At 41.3% G+C, this 22,297-nt stretch overlaps 1 protein-coding gene across 1 annotated transcript in view; it reads right to left on the bottom strand.

The window, feature by feature from the left end:
• LOC109930579 (contactin-associated protein-like 5) overlaps window positions 1-22,297 on the bottom strand; it is a 1,093,911-nt gene that overhangs the window by 585,234 nt on the left and 486,380 nt on the right. Inside the window, exons 5-6 of the mRNA XM_048598831.1 lie at window positions 11,750-11,953; window positions 10,171-10,355 (exon numbers count right to left, since the gene is read on the bottom strand). Of these exons, the coding sequence (XP_048454788.1) occupies window positions 10,171-10,355; window positions 11,750-11,953 (389 nt within the window). The remainder of the gene's footprint in view (window positions 1-10,170; window positions 10,356-11,749; window positions 11,954-22,297) is intronic.

Below are 22,297 nucleotides of genomic sequence, written 5' to 3'. Positions count from 1 at the left end.
GAGGCAATCTGTTTTTCTGAATTTGCCTTTTTTGCCAATGGGTGTGTTTATGGGATCTTCCAATGTTGGAATGGTTAATTAGTAATAATTACTGTATCTACTACTCTGTTAGATTTTCTAATAGAATTAAGGCATTCCAAGTTCTTATTTCTTTCGTTGTATTTAAACAATATTGTTTCAATAAATTGTGTTTTGCTTAATGTTGAGTAAATTGACCAATCAAATTGCATCTGGAACACAGTAACTGACATTTACATTTAAAGTAAGAAAACGTTAGGGTCTAGGCTACCTTCTTAATATATATTTGAGGGGGGCTGGTCTGGTCCGGTCCATAATATTGTTCAATGGAACTGCACAGTCATGTCGCTGAGTACCCTTAACATGACAAGTTGAATCAAATCCAATTGTCATGCCCAGTGCAGGTATGTCCCAGCTGTAACATTCTAATAATGAATTGTAATAGGTCTGGAATCATGCAGAATGAACTTTTCTTTTAAATTGGATACTGATAGGGTGCAACAAATGGCAGTTGTGAGCCCAACTGACTCCCAATCCTCTGGATTCCAAAAAAACCGCCACATTGTAATATGCTTGCCTTCATCAGCTGGAGCATTGAATACAAAAGTTGACAAGTTATGTTACAGCTGTACAAAACTTTCATTTGGACACATTTGGAATATTATGTGCAGTTCTGGTTGCCAAGCTACTAGAAGGACACGGCTGCTTTGGAGACGGTGCAGAGAAGATTTACCAGGATGCTGCCTGGTCTGGAGGATTTTAGTTATGGGAACAGGTTGGATAAACTCATTTTGTTTTCATTGGAAAGATGGAGGCTGCGAGGTGATTTGATAGAGGTCTATAAAACCGAGAGGCATAGACAGGGTGGATAGTCAGAGGCTTTTTCCTAGAGTGAAAAGGTCAACTACAAGAGGGCACAGATTAAAGGTGTGAGGGGAAAAGTTTAGGGGAGTAGTCCGGGGAAAATTCTTACATAGAGGCTGGTGGGTGCCTAGAACACACTGTCAGCGGAGATGGCGGAAGCAGGCACGTTGGTAATGTTTAAGGCATATCATGATAGACACATGAAGAGGAGGCGAACAGAGGGATGGAAAGTGTGTATGGGCAATTTAATAGCCGGTTTAAATAGGGATAGGAATTGGTACAGTCTTGGTGGGCCAAAGGGCCTGTTCCTGTGCTGTTTTGAATTATATCGTATTGCATTATCTGGAAGGAGAACGGAACACTCCACAGTGAAGAGGTCCTCATCCTAAGTCTATCTACACTACATCCCTGACTGGAATCGGTCACCCAGAAACCAAGAGATTGATTGTCTCGAATGCCTAGAGTGAAGATCTGCACAGCAGCAACACCTAAGTCTTTAAAAAGTACAGAATGTATCATTGTAAGGTCTCCAGGCCTGTTCCTTTTCAAGTCCACCAACACAGAGAACTCACCACGGATATAAACAGCTAACTTCTCAACCTGTTGAAAAAGAACACTTCTTCAAGGAAATGCTGCAATGACTTTGATATATCACATCGATTATTAAATACAACTAGCTACAGTTAAGGAATGAAAAACAATCCCTCCCTGTGTCTACACTGGGACAAGGCAAAAGATCAGGTTCCAGGCCAACCACCATCAAGAGTCCAGGCTTGGGCCCTACTGCCACTGCCAAGAGCCCTGGCTCTGGGCCTACAGCTACCAGGAGAAGTCCAGGATCCAGGCTTACTGCTGCCAGGAGAAGTCCAGGATCTGGGCCTACCGGTGCCAGGAAACCCCAGTCCAGGCACTGCCGCCGCCAAGAGCCCAGGTTCTGGACCTACCACCACCAGGTGTCCCTGTCCTTGCTGTCCTGCCTACACCTTCCAGCCTCAAAGAGGAAGAAGAAAAGAGTAAAGACGAAAAGTACACACAGAATACAATGCTGCTGGCCTGGAGTGGACAGGCTCCAATGACCTCAAACATTACCTACTGTACCAATGCCCACCTTGGAAAGGGGGGCAAGAAAGTGGAGTTGACGCCTGGATGAGATCAGCAATGACCATATTAAGTGACAGATCAGCCTTGAGGGGCTGAATTGCCTGTTCTTACTGCCTGATGTCCTGCTTCAAGTTCCTACGTTCTTAATTCCAACAATAGGGAAGAATTTTGAAATCCCTGATCAGTATTTATGGGCTTGTGAAGAGGATGATGTTCTTTCCTAGTTCTTAGTCAAGTAAAACATTTTGATCTTGACAGATTCATGAGTTGTACAAAGACTTCCAGGTCATATAAAGGATTTGTGAGTTCTCTTTGTAAAGTATGTCGTGTCTCAGTGGGCTTGGTGGTATGTGGCTTCAAGGGTTTGAGGGGAGTGAAGGAGCACTTGGGGAATGTTGCACGTGAGTGGGATGAAGGGGTAGTCATGGGAATTTGGAGGGGTTGGGTATGAGAAATAAGGGCTCAGCATGAGTGAGGATTTACACTGATCTGAAGAACTGGGGCAATTTTTAAGGGAATAGGGATGGGGATTTTAACCTAGCACTTAGATATCAGTTTGCCTTTGTAAGTTCCTGCTCTTGCTAGGCCTCAAAAGTGAAAATATCTTTGGTAAAACCAAACTGCATTCATTTGGTATCTCAGTGTGGTTGATAAGGTATATTAATATGATACTACTATTGATTGTCATTCATATAGTAATACCCTTTTATCTTCGTTTGTTAACAGGGAATTTTAAGTCAATTTAGGATATCACTGAAGTATTGAATGAACATTGACAAAGCAATTGTTAGTTTAGTCACTAATTACTGTGTAGGACCATTCACTGCTTATGGTAGAGAACTTTAACTGGTTTAACAGTTGCCAGAATAAACTCGATAAAACTAGTTGGACTGGTATAGAATCATAACAAATAACTGATGCCCTATAATTAAATGGCTCACTTGGTGGAATTAGAAATTATATGTGTGAATCTATTGCTAATATGTCAAACTTGAAGGGTTTATGCTGCAAAACAGAAAAATAACTTGCTCAAACAAAAACAGTTGGTGAAGGGGAAGTCAATTAAATTCTCCCTCTATGAAGTTGTATTAAGTAACTAAGAGAAAGCAGTGTTTTTTTTTCATAAACTGAGTGAGAGAAATCTATAAAAATTGCCAATCAGTGCAAAAGCAAACTACTGCAGATGTTAGAAGTATGAAATTAAAAAAAAATAGAAAATGCTGCAAATGCACTGAGCAGGTCTGGTAGTATCTGTAGAGACAGAATAACAGAGTTCTAGCAAACTTCCAGCAAACATATTACCTGGAATTTTACAAAGACCTCTTAGAACTAAAGGCAGCAGCTCAGCTGCTCATCGACCAGAAACAGGCATCCAAACAAAACAGCTGTTGGGGCAGCTGCCCCAAGATGGCTGCCTGTGGATTTTTAGTTGGCATAAATATTGCGGAAAAAGATTTTTAGCTGCAGTAACCGAACTGACTTGCTGAGTTCAGAATTAAAGTGAGATTATAAGTTAGGACAATGGCAGCTTTGAGAATAAGTTAAACCCAAGGTAAGAGAAAGAACAAATAATCTTACAAATTAAAATACAGGAATTACTGTACAAAATCGCAGTGGCACATATCTGTAAGATACAGTCTGATAAGAGATGTTTGGATACAGACAGTCCAAAGTTTGTATCCCATCGGCAAGAGAGACTGAATGACAAATAGGCAAGCAGATGACCTCTAAGGGGCACTAGCTTGAATTTGAGAAAATTAACAATGGCAAATTCCCAACCTCAATAATTATGCTTACATCCAAGGATTAAGGGGAGGTCAGAAGGACAGAGATATTGTGCAAAATCTTAGGAATTCAGAAAAGATTCTTAAGCTGGGAAAGTGATTGAGTTTCAGTCTTATTAATGGAATTTAAATAGATGGCGTCTCATTGAGTAAAAGAGTTAGTTGAGAAATACTTAGAGCAGGGATAGTAAATTTCATCTTAGAAGTAATCTCCTGTTTAAAACACACTTACAGATAACACGTGAATAGGAAGATTTATAATTGCAGCTACAAGATATAGGGGCAATGTTTGTTTGACATTCAATGGTCAGGTGGGACGGAAGCTGCTCACAACTCATTGTCCAAAGAATTCTAACATTAAGTGTAACTATGCAACTTTATATGTAACTAACCTGATATTAGAACTGATATTATGAATTTTATAGCAATCAGTAGGAATTAGCATCTTTTTGTACCTCCTATGATTAGGGTAGTAGGAAATATAAGATGAGTAACAGAATTTAATAAGGAAAGCAATGAATACAATGAATAATAGAATTCAAACTAGTCCTTCGAGATAAGCAAGTCTGGCAAATGCTTGAAAGAAACCATAACCATTAACACTGCAATGCAAATTAATGGGGTACATCATAAAATCCCAAGGCCTGATGATAATGATGTCTGGTAAACATCATGAAATCCTAGGAACTGAAGGCTGACCATGAAGTTGTTCATCATTGATAGTGCATTCACAGGATTGAATGTGAAGGTCAAAGGGGATGTGGCAAGCATTCACCAATGTTAATGCTGCATGTAACTACTGTTACGCAGGATGTATAGATATTCTGTACTTTATTGGGAAAGGCGAGTGACCTCTGGTTTGAGCTGTAATTAAAAGAGCAATTGGGCCACCCGTGAAAGCCAGATTCGGAGCAGTCTCTAGCCTCTCCAAAGCATGTGGTAAAAAAGCTCTGAGTAGAGATCGTTTGCACTGCTCAACACAAAACTTGAGATACTTTGACATCTCTCCCCAACAGTAGCAAATTGGCTCAGTAACGACCATTTTACACCTCTTGGTGGCATCTCATTGGTATCAGAATGGACCCTTCCCAAACTAATAAATTTGCACAAGGAAACTTCCAAGTGGCTTCCCCATGAATTGGGGCCTTATTTTCTGAGACTGTTGCTTAATGCTTTCATCCCTTCAAATTACTGGAACATATCTGCCTGGTCCTGGTAGACAGAAACATTTTCTGTCCATATGGGGGCCTTGCAGCTTCAGCATAAGTGACCACTACACTTGTGTGGCCACGTCGTGTAAGCTTCTATATCCAGTCCCATAATGGACCCCCATTCAGTCAAATTCCACCTGTTTAACACTGTTTTTCTCTCCAAAGAACTGTTAGACCTGCTAAATATTTCCAGCTTTTATTTTCTACCCATAGAAAACAATCAGCTGTCAGTAATGACGAATTCGATTTGATCAAGGATGTTGCAAATTCCAGGCTTAAAATTACGATGCCTTTCAGTTGCTAAATCTGAGGTGTTTGTATTTTTTGTTAAGTAATGACTTAATGTCATTCATGTACTTGACACCAGTCTTCTGAAGCAACTGCTCTGCTCCGAATTCAGCCACAGAGGTCAGTGGAAATGTTTTAGAGCCAATCTCAAGGCAGCCCTGAAGACTCTGTTGAGTCAGAACAGCCCCTTTCTTGTGACCAATCAAAATGGGAAAAGTTCATTCTGGAGGGCGACAAATGCATTGACAGACTTCACTGGGAACTTGCAGAGGTGAAGGGATTGAACAGGATGGAAACACCTCCAAACAACATATCTCCTCAACCCTTCAATCGCCACCTGCCCCACATATGACAGAGTCTGTGTGGGGGACTTTTCAGCCATCTCAGAATCCACTCTGTCTGAATGGGAGCAAGTCATCCTCAAGCGTGAGTGCCTACCTGGGAAGGAGAGGGTTTATTACAGTAACCATTTACTGAATCTATAACACTGGATATTCAATCCTTTTTTTCCATTAACAGGATGAGGGCATCACTGGCTGGGCAGCATTTATTGCCCCTCCCTAATTGCCCAGAGGGCTGTGAAGAATTAACCATATCGCTATGAGTCTGGAGTCACATGTAGGGCAGACCAGGTAAGGATGGCACTTTCCTTCCCTAAAGGACATTAGTGAACCAGATGGGTTTTTCCCAACAATCGACAATGGATTCATGATCATCATTAGATTCTTATTTCCAGATATTTTTTCCTGCATCTGCTGTGGCAGGATTTGAACCCAGCTCCCCAGAATATTATCTGGGTCTCTGGATTAACAGTCCAGCGATAATACCATGAGGCCATCACCTCCCCAAATGTTATTGTACCTTATTGATTTAAGGGACAAATCACCTGCATTTTGCCATATTGTCAGTCTCTCTTTAAAGCTGTAACTTCTTAGGAAAAGATACAGCTAAGGCTTATCATAAAGTCAAGGAGAAATCAAAACAAAAGTAAAATCAATTTGGCTTCAGTAGAGTCCAGGCAGTAGAGATGTTATACACAATAAAAGCAGCGTTCTTAAAATACAACAAAAGGAGAAAAACTTGCATTCAGATAGTGCCTTTCATGAACTCATAGCAGTACTTCAGAACACATCAAGTACTTTTGAAACATAGTCACAGTTCATCTTATTGAATAGCAGAGCATGCTCAAGGGGCTGAATGGCCTACTCCTGGCTCCTGATTTGCATGTGGGAAATGTGGCAGCCAATTTGTGTATATAAGCTTCCACAATTTTTTTTTGTTTTATATTCACTTTTGGGACGTGGCATCACTGGCTGGTCAACATTCATTGCCCATCCCTAGTTGCCCTTGAGAAGGTGGTGGTGAGCTGCCTTCTTGAACTGCTGCAGTCCACCTGCTGTAGGTTGACCCACAATGCCTTTAGCGAGGGAATTCCAGGATATTGACCCAGCGACAGTGAACGAATGGTATTATATTTCCAAGTCAGGATGGTGAGTGACTTGGAAGGGAAATTGCAAGTAGTGGTGTCCTCCCATGCATCTGCTGCCCTTGTCATCTTCGATGGAAGTGGTCATGGGTTTGGAATGTGTTGCCTAAGGATCTTTGGTGAATTTCCGCAGTGCATCTTGTAGATAGTACACACTGCTGCGACTGACCATTGCTGGTGGAGGGATGGATGCTTATGGATGTGGTGCCAATCAAGTGGGCTGCTTTTTCTTGGATGATGTCAAGTTTCTTGAGTGACATTGGAGCTGCACCGATCCAGGCAAGTTGGAATATTCACACTTCTGACTTGTGTTTTGTAGATGGTAGACAGGCTTTGCACAGTCACAACGTGAGCTACCCGCTGCAGTATTCCGAGCTTCTGACCTGCTCTTGTATCTATATGCTAGACACTGTTAAGTTTCTGATCAATGGTAACCCTAGGATGTTGTTGGTGGGGTCTTGAGTAGTAGTAACACTATTGAATGTCAAGGGGCAGTGGTTAGATTGTACCTTTTGGAGATGGTCATTGCCTGGCATTTGTGTGGCACGAATGTGACCTTCCACTTTTCAACCCAAGACTGGATATCATGAAGATCATGTTGCATTTTGATAATGACCTTTTTTTTATAGTAATGTGATGTTGGGTAAGGTACATTATTGCCTAAGATTCTTGTGTTCATCTTTGAAACCACAATGAACATTCCCCCAAAATGGGAGACAGGGCCTTGCTTTGACACCTCATGCAAACTGTGGCATCTCTGACAGCACAGTATTCCCTCATTATCTGGGCTGGACTTGGTCATGCACAAGTCCTGGAACGGGATTTGAACCTCTGACTTTCTGCCTCGAGGGTGTGAATGCTAAGTAAAGAGCTCTAAAGAAGAAGAAGGGTGACAGGAGGAAGATTAATGAAAGCACTTCACAAAATAATTGTAATATCTTGGTCTTGCCAATAGACAACATTCTCTGCATTTTAAAAATAGTTTTATTCGGAGCTATAAATCTGCTTTATTTCTTCCTGGAGTAATTGGCACTTTTAATGACTCCATGCTGAACAGCATTAAAATACATACCTAAGAGATGGAATATGAATGTTCACAAACTACAATTATAGTCAGTCCACAGAATATTATACCACTGGGAGGATTTGTTTTTCTTCTATCCCATTAAATATATGCATCTCACAATTGTAGGCTTTAGAGGCCAAAAGTAATTAGACACAGAAAACAGTTAATTACTTTTCTTTCTACACTCAACGTACATGTAATTTTTAACCATGTCTTTGTGAAAAGCTCAAGTGTTTTTTCTACAGCAATAGTGTACACATCACCATTATAAAGATATAAAATATTGTTGAATTCTCCACTGACTGTAATGTTGTCGCTTCAGTTTTGCACACGCCTTTTGTGTCATGCCAATAGCAAATGACATACATAACCTTCTGAAATGGCCTAAGAAGCCACTCAGTTGTATCAATTGCTATGAAGTCTGAGCAAAAAAATGAAACCAGACAGATCAGCAGGCATCGACCTAAGCACCAGAAAAAACAACGGCAGAAATAGCCCTGTTGATGTTGCAAAGTCCCCTTTCCTAACATCTGGGAGCTATGGCCAAAATTGAGAGAGCTGTCTCACAGACTCCTCAAGCAACAGCCTGACATAGTCATGCTCACAGAATCATTGCTTCTCAGTAGCAGCAATGTGCACTACCAACAAGAAGCACTGCAGAAATTCACCGAAGGTCATTAGACAGCTCCTTCCAAACCCACAATCATTTCCATCTAGAAGGACGAGGACAGCAGATATATGAGATCACCACTTCCACGATCCTTTCCAAGCCACTCACCATCCTGACTTTGAAATATATTGCTATTCCTTCACTGTCATTGGGTCAAAATCCTGGAATTCCCTCATCATAGGCATCATATGTCAACTGGATGCAGATTGCAGCAGTTCAAGAAGGCAGCTCACTACCATCTTCTCAAGGGCAACTAGGGATGGGCAATAAATGCTGGCCATCCAACAATGCCCATGTGCCATAAATGAATTGTAAAAATGCTTAGGAAGGAAATTCCACAGCTCGGAACCCAGTGAGGCAGATGAAGCACAGCTAGTAACGATGCATGGTGGTCATCGCGGCTCAACAGACAGCTACAGGTGCAGTTTTTGAGGGGTCATAGGAGGTTACAAAAATAGGGAGGTTTCTATTTAACTCATATGCAGTCATTGGCAAAACCAACATTCATTGACTCGAGAAGCTTTCTTTAATACACCCAACTGTCTCGTTAGACCTTTTCAGAAAGGAAGATACAACCATGTTACTGTGGGTCTGGAGTCACATGTAGTGATGGCAGTTTCCTTCCCTAAAGGACATCTAGTGAACTAAATGGTTTTTCTGACAGTCAACAATGGATTCATGGTCATCACTGGACTCTTAATTTCATATTTTTATTGAAATCAAATTCACATTCCTGGATTTGAACCTGGGTCTCAAGATTTGAATAGAAGGTTCTTATTTGCTACTTTCCAGAATCCATCAAATTTTGGAAAATTACAACAATGCATTTGTGACCTCAGTAGTTATTTTTAAGACCCTAGGATGAAATCCATTATCAGCCCACTGCTCCATCAGTTTGCTCAAAACTGCTTTACTAGTGATTATATTTTCACCAAGTCCTCTTACATTCCACATCCTGATTTACAACAAACAGAAGGAAAGCAGCATACAGGATTAGGGAGTGAATTGTAGAGCTTAAGGCCCAAAGTAGCTGATGGCATGGCCACCAATGGTGCAGCCATTAAAACCGAGGAAACTCAAGAGACCAGAGATTGAGGTGTACCACGAGTGGAATGGTTTTGGTATTCAGGGATGGGAAAGGAGTAAACCACGAAGGGATTTAAAGACAAAGGTAGAAATTTTAAAATAGTGCTATTGCTTAATAAGAACAATGTACACAGAAATTACTGGGATGATGCTGAATGGGAGGTATGGCGAGTGTAATCTATGTTAAGACACAAATCGGTACGTAAATGGCATTGATATTCCTGGAAAGTTGTCTTTGAATCATTTAGCCGCCACAGGAGTTCTCATGCCTCAAAGTCACAATACAACAACATATTGACTGCATCAAGAGCAAGGAACCAGAATTATGTCCTTCCCAATAAGAGATTTTCTACTAAACCCATAATTTCTTAGAACAGGTAAACTGGAACAAAAAAAAGTATAACTTTTCTCTCAGGTATCGCCATTCAAGGCACAGTTAGATTCTGTCATAGGAAAATAGTAGTTAACAGTTCCTAAGCTCTGTGTACCTCTTACCCTTAGGCCAGTGCAATTGGTAAGAGAAACATATTAAGATTCATATGGGAATGGTGTACAGTAAAAACATTGCATCGTGTATCATGATAGATTATTAGTACCTCGTAATCAATGTCCAGATAATCAAACTCTCCTTTGGTTCGAAAGTGCTGTGTGTGCTTATCCACGGTGAAATTCACTTGCTTGTTGTAGCGTTCGATGGTAATGGAGTGCCAATGCTGATCATCTAGCAAACTCCCCAGTATCACTGAGGTGTGGCCATCAACAGATCGCAGTTTTGCATCACCTTGGGTGTAGCACACAAAACAAAGGAGAAAATCAAGAAGTCCAGCATTGAAAGATGATTATTTTGCATAAAAACTGAAAACAAAATGACCTAGCAACCTCAGATTGTGTCTTTGCATAACCAGGCCAAAGACAGCCATTTTATATTAATGTATCAAATTTGTCAGAAGCTGAGGGGTGACCTTGTAGAAATTTAAAAACCAGGAGGGGCTTGGATACGATGAATAGGGAAGGTCTTTTCCCCAGGGTAGCTGAGTCCAAAACTAGAGGCTCTAGGTTTAAGGTGAAAGGGGAAAGATTTAAAAAGGACCTAGGGGCATTTTTTTCCATGCAAAAGGTGGTGCATGTATGGAATGAGCTGCCAGAGGGTGTGGTGAACGCTGGTACAATTACACCATTTCAATGGCATCTGGGTGGGTATATGAATAGGAAGGATTTAGTGGGATTTGGGACAAATGCTGGCAAATGGGACTGTATTAATTTAGGATATCTAGGCAGCATGGACGAGTTGGATCGAAGAGTCTGTTTCCATGCTGCACATCTCTATGACTTTATGACTCTATTTATTGGACTATTAAAGAATTTAAGTGATGCTCTGTGTGAAAGCTGTTTGCAAATTTCAACATTGGGTCTCCACGTAATTCTATCCTTTTGGATATTTTCTTCGGCATTCCCTCATGAGTTGTGATGTAGTGGCATTTCCAGCCAGTTGGTTTCAGTTCTAATGAAGAAACTAACCATAAGATCATAAAAAAATAGCAGCAGAAGTAGGAAATTCGGCACACTGAGTCTATTCTGCCATTCAGTGAGATCCTGGCTTATCTGATAATCCTCAAATCCACTTTTCTGCTTTTTTCCATATAACCCTTGATTCCCTTACTGATGAAAACTGAAACAAAAAATGGCATCTCTCAGGTGTTGCCATGTTATTAGAGCACGATTTTGTTGCAAAATCAGAAATGCTGTTGACAAACTGAAAAAATGGACTTCTAGCTAACTCACCATATTTCACAAACCTTTTAATGGCAAAAGTCATGAACCCACACATTCTTTTCATGCCCTTCAAGCCCAGGCTATCTTGTAGGGTCAACAGGACTTTTAACTTTACATAGCCATTAATATGTTTGAAGGTGGAAAGAATATTTAACTATTCCTTATATGTTCCCTAGTTGAAATGAATTAACATTTTCATCTATTTGCAGCATGTGGAAATATTAGCACTTGAGGCATGGAAATTGTACTGAAGTTTATTAGAAATGCGAAAGCATTCAGAAGAATTCTTACTTCTTTCCTGAAGGAGAGGAGTCATAGGGGGGAGCCTGTTCTTGGGTTCAGACTACACCTCAAAATATTCTGGTTCTTCAAACTCTTGAACTAACTGAGCAAAACTCATACCTAGATTGATCTGCAGTGAGAGTTTGCCTTTCTTCAGTTCCAGAGTGATGTAATCTCCCCTCTGTCCCTCTCCGTGCAGAACCACTCCATCACTTTGTAAGGTTTTGAACTTCAGGGAGATCATGTCCTTCACAGTACTCATACTCTTTTGGTTGAATCTGTAGAGCAGTGAGCTTCTGCCATCAAAATCAGCCAAGTCTGACTCTGTAAAACACAGAAGCACACAAGATAATGACTTCCACAGAATGTATCTCTCTTCCACCAACAACCTTCTCTCCAACCCTTGAGCCCTCCACCCTTCCACTGTTACATGTTATGGAGGAACTGCTGAAGCTTGATGAGGAATTGGGAATTGAATTCCAGTAATTCCACTGTGGTTCCCTATCTGTATATTGCATCATCAGGGATTTGACAGGTGGGGTTATAGTATGAAGTGACGGAGGAGGATTCTGGGAATATGGCATTGAGGTAGAACATCTACTATGATTACACTGACTAGCAGAGCAGATTAAAAGGACCAAATGGCTTACTACTGCTCTTAGTTTCTAAGTCTCTAAGTTGTTTCTAATGGCAGCAGGAGGATTGGTATCTAAAGGACAAATTGAAAGAAACAAATATGAAATGTGTAGACTGTTTTATAATATAAATAGCATATCATATCGATCTGCAATTTACTACTTGAAAGATGGTGTTGGCAAATTCAACACTCACTTTCAAAAAGGAATCAGATAAATACATGAAGGGGGATATTTACCAAGTTGATGAGGCATAGGAAGGAGAATGAGACTAATCAGTCAGGTTTTTCAAAGACCTGAGATGAGGAATAGCCCCTGAATTTCTCTGAGATTCTTAATGGGGACTTTGTGTTAAAATATGACAGAAAATAAAATTTTGCAGATGTCACAGTGAATGTTCTGGGGATTTGGGTTGAAACTCCACCATAGCAGATAGAGAATCTCAATAAAAATCTGGAATTAAAAGCTAGTCTAATTGTAATTAATTCCATAACAGCTATTTAGTTTGGGGTGAATTATCAACATTCCAGTGGTGTTAATTTGATAGAGCAAAACATGCAACCACAGTAAAACCAGCTTTCAAAAATATGTTGGTGCTTGTCTCAGATGTATAGTATGGGGATTAAATGGGTCACTTTTATTAGTTCATGGGTTTGGACTAGCATTTACTGCCCAACCCTAATAACTTTAGAACGGAGTGGGTTGCTTGGCCATTTCAGAGGAGAGATAACACAACATTGCAGTAAGTCTGGAGTTACCTGTAGGCCAGGCCAGATATGCATGTAAGATTTCCTTCCATAAACAACACCAATGAAACAGATAAACATTTATGCCAACGTTTTTTTTCTATTCATTTGTGGGACATGGGTGTCCCTGGCTGGGCCAGTATTTCTTGCCCATCCCTAGTTGCCCTCGAGAAAGTGATGGTGAACTGGAGTCCTCCTGCTAAGGGTTGACCCACAATGCTATGAGAAAGGGAATTCCAGGATTTTGACCCAGTGACAGTGAAGGAACGGCGATATATTTCCAAGTCAGGATGGTGAGTGGCTTGGAAGGGAACTTGAAGGTGGTGGTGTTCCCATATGTCTGCTGCCCTTGTCCTTCTAGATGGAAGTGGTCGTGGGTTTGGAAGGCACTGTCTGAGGATCTTTGGTGAATTTGCTTTCAATTAGACTGGCTTTTATTCCCAGGTTTGTTTTTATTAAATTTCACCGTCTGCTATAGTGGGATTTGAATCTGTATCCCCAGAACATTAAACTTTGGACTCTTAGTCCCGAAGGTTTTAGAGCAGATTTGTCTATTGACATTACCACTGACATAAAAATAGAAATGGCTGGAAAAGCTCATCAGGTCTGCCAGCACCTGTGGAGAGAAATCAGAGCTAACATTTCAGGTTGAGTCACCCTTCCTCAGAACTCACTGCGACATTACCATTGTGTCACTGCCTTGCCACCTTATACTACTTATGTGCAATTAAAATCACTTGCCTCAAAAGAAGCAATGGTATTAAACAGGTAGGCTGCTGTTTTCTCTTGAAATTAAGAAATTATCCATGGCAATGTGAAACTCAAAGAGGGGCTAGTTAGTAACATGGAAATATTAGAAACCCTGAATAATAATAGGACTATGAGAACATATGCCATATTTCTGCAGGGCTGTTATTAAAGCTGTTAATAGGTTGCGCTGGACAGTGGATGAAAATCATCTCGAGAATCCTTGCTAAATATACAAAGGTTCTTCTCGCTCAGAGGCCTGTGCGGCTCAGAAGTCATAGAAGGATGAGAGAAAAAGTACACCTGAAGGCTGCAGTCTTAAATCTGAAATCAGCACAACGCAATTGTTGTTAATTAAGGCACGGTCATCAGTTAATATTATTTATCAAGCTGTAAATGACGTGATTAGGATTAATGAGATGATGCCGAGTACAGTGAATTATCATCGGACCAAAACATGAAATGGCACAAGCAGTTTAAGACCAAATGAGACAACCACACATTTAGACCATAAACTTAATTTAAACATCGCTGTTTAATCATGAAAATCACATTTCATAGGAGTGGTTTCAAATTAAATTCATTCTCAGAATGGGGAGGTTGAGGAAATACATTCCAGAGCCTGGGTCTGGGACAATAAGCCACAGCCTTCAATGGTTGAGTGAAAAAAACTGAGGGTTAAGCCAGAGCCCAGAATGTAGGGAGTGCAGAGGTCTCCCAGTAGATCGAAAGGTCTAGAAGAAGACATGGGGAGAGGACAGGTGGGATTCCAAAACAAGGAAGAAAATTTGAAAACTGAGGTGTTTCAGACCAGGAAACACAGTAGGTTAGCAAGGACTGATATAAAATGGCTGAACAAACTTGTTGAAAAAGGAGAAAGGCAAAAGACAGAAAATTATAGGCTGACTAGCCTAACCCCAGTCGTGGGTAAGATTTTGGAGTCCATTGTAAAGGATGTGATTGCTGAATATTTGGAAGTGTATAGTAAAAGAGGGCAAAGTCAGCATGGTTTCATCAAGGGGAGGTCATGCCTGACAAATCTGCTGGAATTCTTTGAGGAAGTAATGAGCAGGGTAGACCAAGGAGACCAATGGATGTTATCTATCTGGACTTCAAGACAAGGTGCCCCACAGGAGGCTGCTGAGTAAGATAAGGGCCCATGGTGTTGGAGGCAAGGTGCTAGCATGGATAGAAGATTGGCTGTCTGGCAGAAAGGAGAGAGTGGGGATAAAGGGGTCTTTCTCAGGATGGCAGCTGGTGACAAGTGGTGTTTCGCAAGGGTCAGTGCTAGGACCATAGCTTTTCACTTTGTACATTAATGATCTAGATGAAGGGACTGTAGGCATTCTGGCTAAGTTTGCAGATGATACAAAGATAGGTGGAGGGGCAGGTAGTATTAAGGAGGTGGCAAGGCTGCAGAAGGACTTGGACAGGTTAGGAGAGCGGACAAAGAAGTGGCAGATGGAGTACAGTGTGGGAAAGTGTGAGCTCATGCACTTTGGTAAGAAGAATAAAAGCATGGACTATTTTCTAAATAGGGAGAAAATTCAGAAGTCTGAACTGCAAAGAAACTTGGGAGTTCTAGTCCAGGACTCTCTCAACGTAAACTTGCAGGTTGAGTCAGTAGTCAGGAAGGCAAATACAGTGTTGGCATTTATTTTGACAGGACTTGAATTTAAAAGCAGGGATGTACGACTGAGGCTTTATAAGGCTCTGGTCAGGCCACATTTAGAGTATTGTGTGCAGTTTTGGGCTCCATATCTCAGGAAGGATATACTGGCCCTGAAGCGGGGTTCAGAGGAGGTTCACGAGAATGGTCCCAGGAATGGAAAGCTTAACATATGAGGAACGTTTGAGGACTCTGGGACTATACTCATTGGACTTTAGACAGATGAGGGGGGATCTAATTGAAACTTTCAGAATACTGAACAAAGTGGATGTTGGGAAGATGCTTCCATTGGTAGGAGAGTGTAGAACCTGAGGGCACAGCCTTAGAATAAAGGGAAGACCTTTTAGAATGGAGATAAGGAGAAACTACTTCAGCCAGAGAATGGTGAGTCTACGGAATTCACTGCCACAGAAGGCTGTGAAGGCCAGGTCATTGAGTACATTTAATACTGAGATAGGTAGGTTCTTGATTATCAAGGGGATCAAGGGTTATGGGGAGAAAGCAGGAGAACGGGGTTGAGGAACTTATCAGCCATGATTGAATGGCGGAGCAGACTCGGCAGGCCGAATGGCCTAATTTCTGCTCCTATGTCTTATGGTCTTATGGTTCCAAGCAATGATAGGGATAAAGTGTTTTGGGTCATTTCAAATTTACAAAGGGTGCAAAATGGGAGGACGGTCAGGGTCACCAGCAACTTGGGAACGTCATAAGATTGAATTCTATTGTTTAATGGCTTTAGGATCATGCAGCAATCTTGCAATGATGTCACAGACATGTTTCTCATTGGGTATAAACAGCACATTGTGGGGCTGTGTTTGTTCGAGAGATAGATTTCAGAGAATACTCCTTTAACAGTGTGACAATAGGTTTAGGGTCTGGTATATTTCAGATTACTGTGTAAAATTGTATTTTGTATGAATATGTAATAAACAGAGCTCTGCAGAAGCCTACACCTGAAGACCTTGCCTTCTCATTGACCAAGCTGTCTTGAACCTAGTTGGAGGTACAAACCACCTGACCGAAGAGATACAGACACTGGTACTAATGCACAATTTAAAACCGACATGGCGGCAAGGTGGACTGTGCTCCTAGGTTATAATTAGTCTGGCATTTAACCATGTGCCAAGGCATGTGAGCAATAACAGAGATTCACCCTTTGAATTTTCCCCGTCTAATTTGACTCTATCCCACTGGAACCTTGGCCTCATAGTCATTAATGATACTACATTTTGAACAGAAATTGCATTAGAGAAACATACCAGCAAGAATCACAGCATCATTAAATTTTAAGGACAGAAGGAGGCCATTCGGCCTGTTGTGGCTGTACCAGCTCCCAAAAGAGGTGCCTAGTGTGTCCCAATTTCCAGCCTTATCTCCATAGCTCTCTAACTTCATCACTTTCAAATATGCATCCAGCTCTCTTTTGAAACCTCCCATGGAATCTGCCTCTACTACTCTCCAAGGCAGCACATTCCAAGTCCTAACAAGTCTCTGAGAAAATCAGTTTCTCCTTCTCTCACTTATAAATCTCTTGCTGACAATCTTCAAATTGTGACGCCTCGTCACTGATGTACTTACTAGTCGAAACAGAATGTTCTTCTTTTCCCTGTCAAAATTGTTCATAATTTTGAACACCTCAGTAAGGTCACCCTTTAATCTTCACTGCTCCAAGGAGAATAAGCCCAGTGTCTCTAATTTTGCCTTGTATCTAAAATCCTGGTATCATTCCTGGTCCCTTTGAAATCTCTTCAGGGCTTTCACATCCTTTCTTAAATAAGGTGCCCAAAGAGTCTTTATTTTTTCCAAGATTAAATTTAAGTGGTTTGCTTCATGTAGCCAAGATTTACCTGTGAAAATTCCTGTCTCTAAAATTCATGTTAGATCTTTTTAGCCTTGTCATGAATATTAATGAAGGTGCTATGAAAGGTTTTGAGCATTTTTATATAAGACAGAAAATGTTTTAAATGTTATACAGTACAATACATTATGATAGCTCTAGTTTGGAAAAGGCCAGAAAAATCAGACACTATTTCAATTCCATCATAACCATAGCTAATATCCATATAACCAGTTATCTCAAATTTAAGTGGAATAATATGGATAAAATGAACTGGAGGGTGAAGCAGCAGATTTATTGTTGTGTCTTCGAAGTAAATTGTTTTACACATGCAACCGACAGCAATATGTACATGATACAGTAAAATCAGGGAACAAGATGTGCACTTGAAACAGGTTAAATCCAAATCTAATCAGTGGAAAAAGCAGACAATGACTGAGCTGTTAATCTATGGAAGAAGTTCTTAGGAAGATGATGTGAAGCATTAAGCACTGGTTCATTCAAATACACAATAAATAAGACTCTTCCAGAAAATAATGTTATAGGATACAGTATGTAAGTAATTTACATAAAAACATACGAATTAGGAGGCGTACACTACTCATTCCATTGCTTCCAACATTTAATAAGACCCTGGCTGATCCAGTTGTGGCCTCAACTCCACATTCCCACCTTCTTCTGATAACTGTCAACTCCCCTGTTATTGAAGATTGTGTACGCACTGCCTCAAAAGTTTTCAATGCCTCCTACTCCACTGCTCCTACAGCTCTCTTTTTGTCACCAGTAAATTTAGCAAGCGATCTTTTGATCCTTCATTCAAGTCAATGCAAAAGGTTAGTGTGCAGAGAGTGCCTGTAAATGGGAAAGCTGGTTGAATGTTATTGTTTATTGTGAGAAGAACTGAATACAAAAAGGAGGGTTATGCTTCACTTACATAGAGCATTGCTGAGATCACATGCACAATTGATTTACTTACTTAAGTAAGGTTGTTGGAAACAGCTCGGAATTTTTTCTAACACACTTGCAGGATGTGAGTAAAAACAAAATGGACACTAACATCTGGAATTGGAAGGGGTCATCTCATTAGGACAGATTGAGCTATGCTTGTATCCACAGGAGTTTAGAACAGGAAAAGAAATTGATTTTGATTGAAACATGTAGGATCCTGTGGGATCTTGAAAGGGTAGACATGGAGAAAATGTTTCTACTCCAGGAGGATCTCAAGAGAATCTTCTGTCCATTCCAATATGTTATCCTCTAAGTCATGAGCTTTCGTTTTTTCTGTTTATCGGCGCAGACTTGGAGGGCCGAAGGGCCTGTTCCTGTGTTGTAATTTTCTTTGTTCTTTGTTCTTTGAATTACTGGGGATTGCCTTGCCCATGATTATTGTAGACTGGTTGATGTAGATTGTCATGACTTGTCATCAACTCTGCATTGTTGTACCATGTAGAATCACAGAATCCCTACAGTGTGGAAGAAGACCATTTAGCCCATCGGATCTACATCAACTCTCTAAAAAAATTCCACCCAGATCCATCCCAAGCCTGTAACCCTGCATTTCCCATGGCTAACCAACCTAGCCTGTACATCTTTGGATTGTGGGAGGAAACCGGAGCACCCGGAGGAAACCTACACAGACATGGGAAACTCCATGCAGACAGTTGCCCGAAGGTGGAATTGGACATGGGTGCTTGGCGCTGTGCGAACCACCAAGGCACCCTACACCCCAAAATGTAACCACTAAAATTATAGAAGACAAACTAATTGGAGTTTGGTCAATTGAACTGAGCAATTCTATTTTCACTCTGGTTGCAGTAACAACAACAGCAAACTATAACATAATATCCCACCAACTGAAGCATTAGTGGGAAGGCATGAAGTCACTATTGTTGTGTTATTACATAGACTACAGACGAGACCAGCCACGACTAGCCAGTTCCGTGATGTTAAGAACATGTAATGTTTTGCTATGAAGGTATCCCTCCTGCCTTAACATGGACTCTGAGTTTAATACAGTTTAATATGCTGCGTGCAGATTTACTGCTTCAGCAGGGCCATGGTGGAGCAAACAATAGGGCTATGGAATATACAGTTCTGTTGCATGGATCAGCCTGGGTGAGAGACCCTCCAGGCCAGTCTGGTTAGAATGTGCTGCATCATCCTCACAACAGAACCATTTCAACTCCCCCTCTCATTCCTCAGACGACATGTTCATCCTGGGCCTCCTGCAGTGCCACAACGATGCTACCCGAAGGTTGCAGGAACAGCAACTCATATTCCGCTTGGGAACCCTGCAGCCCAATGGTATCAATGTGGACTTCACAAGCTTCAAAATCTCCCCTCCCCCTACCGCATCCCAAAACCAGCCCAGCTCGTCCCCGCCTCCCTAACCTGTTCTTCCTCCCACCTATCCCCTCCTCCCACCTCAAGCCCCACTCCCATCTCCTACCTACTAACCTCATCCCGCCCCCTTGACCTGTCCATCTTCCCTGGACTGACCTATCTCTTCCCTAACTCCCCACCTACACTCACCTTTACTGGCTCCATCTTTGACCTGTCTGTCTCCTCTCCACCTATCTTCTCCTCTATCCATCTTCTATCTGCCTCCTCCTCTCTCTCTATTTATTTCAGAACGCCCTTCCCCTCCCCCACTTCTGAAGAAGGGTCTAGGTCCGAAACATCAGCCTTCCTGCTCCCCTGATGCTGTTTGGCCTGCTGCGTTCATCCAGCTCTACACCTTGTTATCTCAGATTCTCCAGCATCTGCAGTTCCTACTATTTCTGAAACAATATTAGTTGAGAAATAGTGTTGGGGAAATTGATGGGATTAAAGGCGGATAAACACTCCTGGTCCAATAATCTTCAACACAGAGTACTTAAGGAACTGACCTGAGAAATAGTGGATGCATTGCTGGCCATTTTTCAAGATTGTGTAGATTCAAGACCAGTTTCTATGAATTGGAGGAGTGGTAATGTAACTCTATTACGAAGAAAGAGAGGTGGAGAGAAAACAGGGAATTATAATTTGGATAGCCTGACATGGGCAGTGGGGAAATTGCTGGAGTCCAACATAAAAGATTTAATAGCTGAGCGCATAGAAAACAACGACTTTATTCCCTGGAGCATCACAGGCTGAGGAGCGACCTTATAATGGTCTATAAAATCACGACAGGCATGGATGGGTGAAAAGTCAAGGTCTTTTCCCCAGGGCAGGGGAATCCAAAACTCGATGGCATATGTTTAAAGTGAGACGGGAGAGATATGAAAGGGACGTAAGGGGCAAATTTTTCGTGCAGTGGGTGGTGCGTGCATGGAATGAGCTGCCAGAGGAAGTGGTGAAGGCTGGTACAATTACAACATTTCAAAGGCATCTGGATGTGTACATGAATAAGAAGGGTTTAGAGGGATATGGGCCAAATGCTGGTAAATGAGACCAGATTAATTTAGGATATCTAGTCGGCATGGACAAGTTGGACCGAAAGGTCCATTATACATGCTGTACATCTCTATGATTGGATCAGATAGAATCAGCATGAAATTATCAAAGTGAAATTGTGACTGACAGGAATCTACTTGTTTTTCCAGATAGTTGTGGGGCAAAGTTAAGGGCAACCTGTAGGAAGCAGTGACTGAAATCTTCTGTTTGGATTTTAGTGATGGGTGTCTCAGTGCCAAGTGACCCAACAGTGATCAATAATTCATTTTCATAAACACGTCTTTCCTTTTAAATAGGTGACACAAAATAATGCATGAATTTGCTGTGGTAAAACTGAGTGTTTTGAAGATATAACGGATGCAGTTGATAAGGCAGAGTCAGCGGATGTCATTTACTTGGACTTTCAGAAGACATTTGATAAGATCCCACAGAAGAGACAGGCAAGTAAAATTAAAGTATACGGGATGGGAGTTAGTGTACTGACATGGATAGAAAACTGTTTGGCCAACAAAGAAGAAATTGACAGGACTTTTTCCATGTGGCAGGCATTGATTCGTAAGGTACCACAGAGATCAGTGCATAGACCACAGCTATTCAAATATATATTTATTATTTAGACGAGGGGACAAACTTTAATATCTCCAAGTTTGCAGATGACACAAAGCTGGGTGGGTCAGTGAACTATGAGGATGATGCAGAGATGCTTCAGTGTGATTTGGACATGTTGAGTGAGTGGGCAAGTGCATAGCAGATGAAGTATAATGTGGATAAATATGAGGTTATCCACTTTGGTAGCAATAACAGGAAGGCAGATTATTATCTGAATGGCAATAGATTGTGAAAGGGAGACGTGCAATGAGATGTGTCCTTAAACACAGCTGTTGAAAGCAAGAATGAGGTACAGCAGAGAGTGATGAATGCAAATGGTCTGTTGGCTTTCATAGCAAGAGGATTTGAGTACAGGAGCAGTTGAACAGGGCATTGCTGAGACGACAATGGAGTACTGTGTGAAATTTTGATCTTCACATTTGAGGAAGGATGTTTTGACTATGAAGAGAATGCAACTAACATTTACCAGACTGATTCATGGGAATTACAGGGCTGATGTACAAAGGGAACCAGATTGGTTAGGACAGGGAAAATTGGAGGAACAACATCTCATCTTCAGACTAGACACAGTACAATCTCTTGAGCTTTAAAAATATTAGGGTTCAACACCTTCAAATTGTGAACCCACTGCCATTCCTTCCCTTTCTTTTAACTTTACTTGTTACATTCTCTGTCACCATGTCTATTCTCCACTCCTCCCACCCCAGTGGGGCTGTCTGTTCTTTTCAGTCTGACAGTTAGACACACCATTGTTTTGCCACTCTCATATTCTAATTACTTAATCTGGACAATGAGCAGCTTTTCACCCCCAGCAAAATATCCCCCATCCCCACTGTTGCATAAATGCTGCCCTCTCCACACGTCATATCAGCTCTGATGGAGAGTCACCTGGACTTGAAACATTAGCTTGCTCTCTCTCCACGGATGCTGCCTGACCCGCTGTGATTTCCAGCATTTTTTGTTTCCAGTGGTGGTGGAGGCCTGTGACCA

Source organism: Rhincodon typus, chromosome 7 (genome assembly GCF_021869965.1).
Source record: "Rhincodon typus isolate 14 chromosome 7, sRhiTyp1.1, whole genome shotgun sequence".
Classification (NCBI taxonomy): domain Eukaryota; kingdom Metazoa; phylum Chordata; class Chondrichthyes; order Orectolobiformes; family Rhincodontidae; genus Rhincodon; species Rhincodon typus.
Note: the sequence above shows the minus strand (reverse complement) of the source record. Positions and strands in the feature narration are given on the sequence as shown.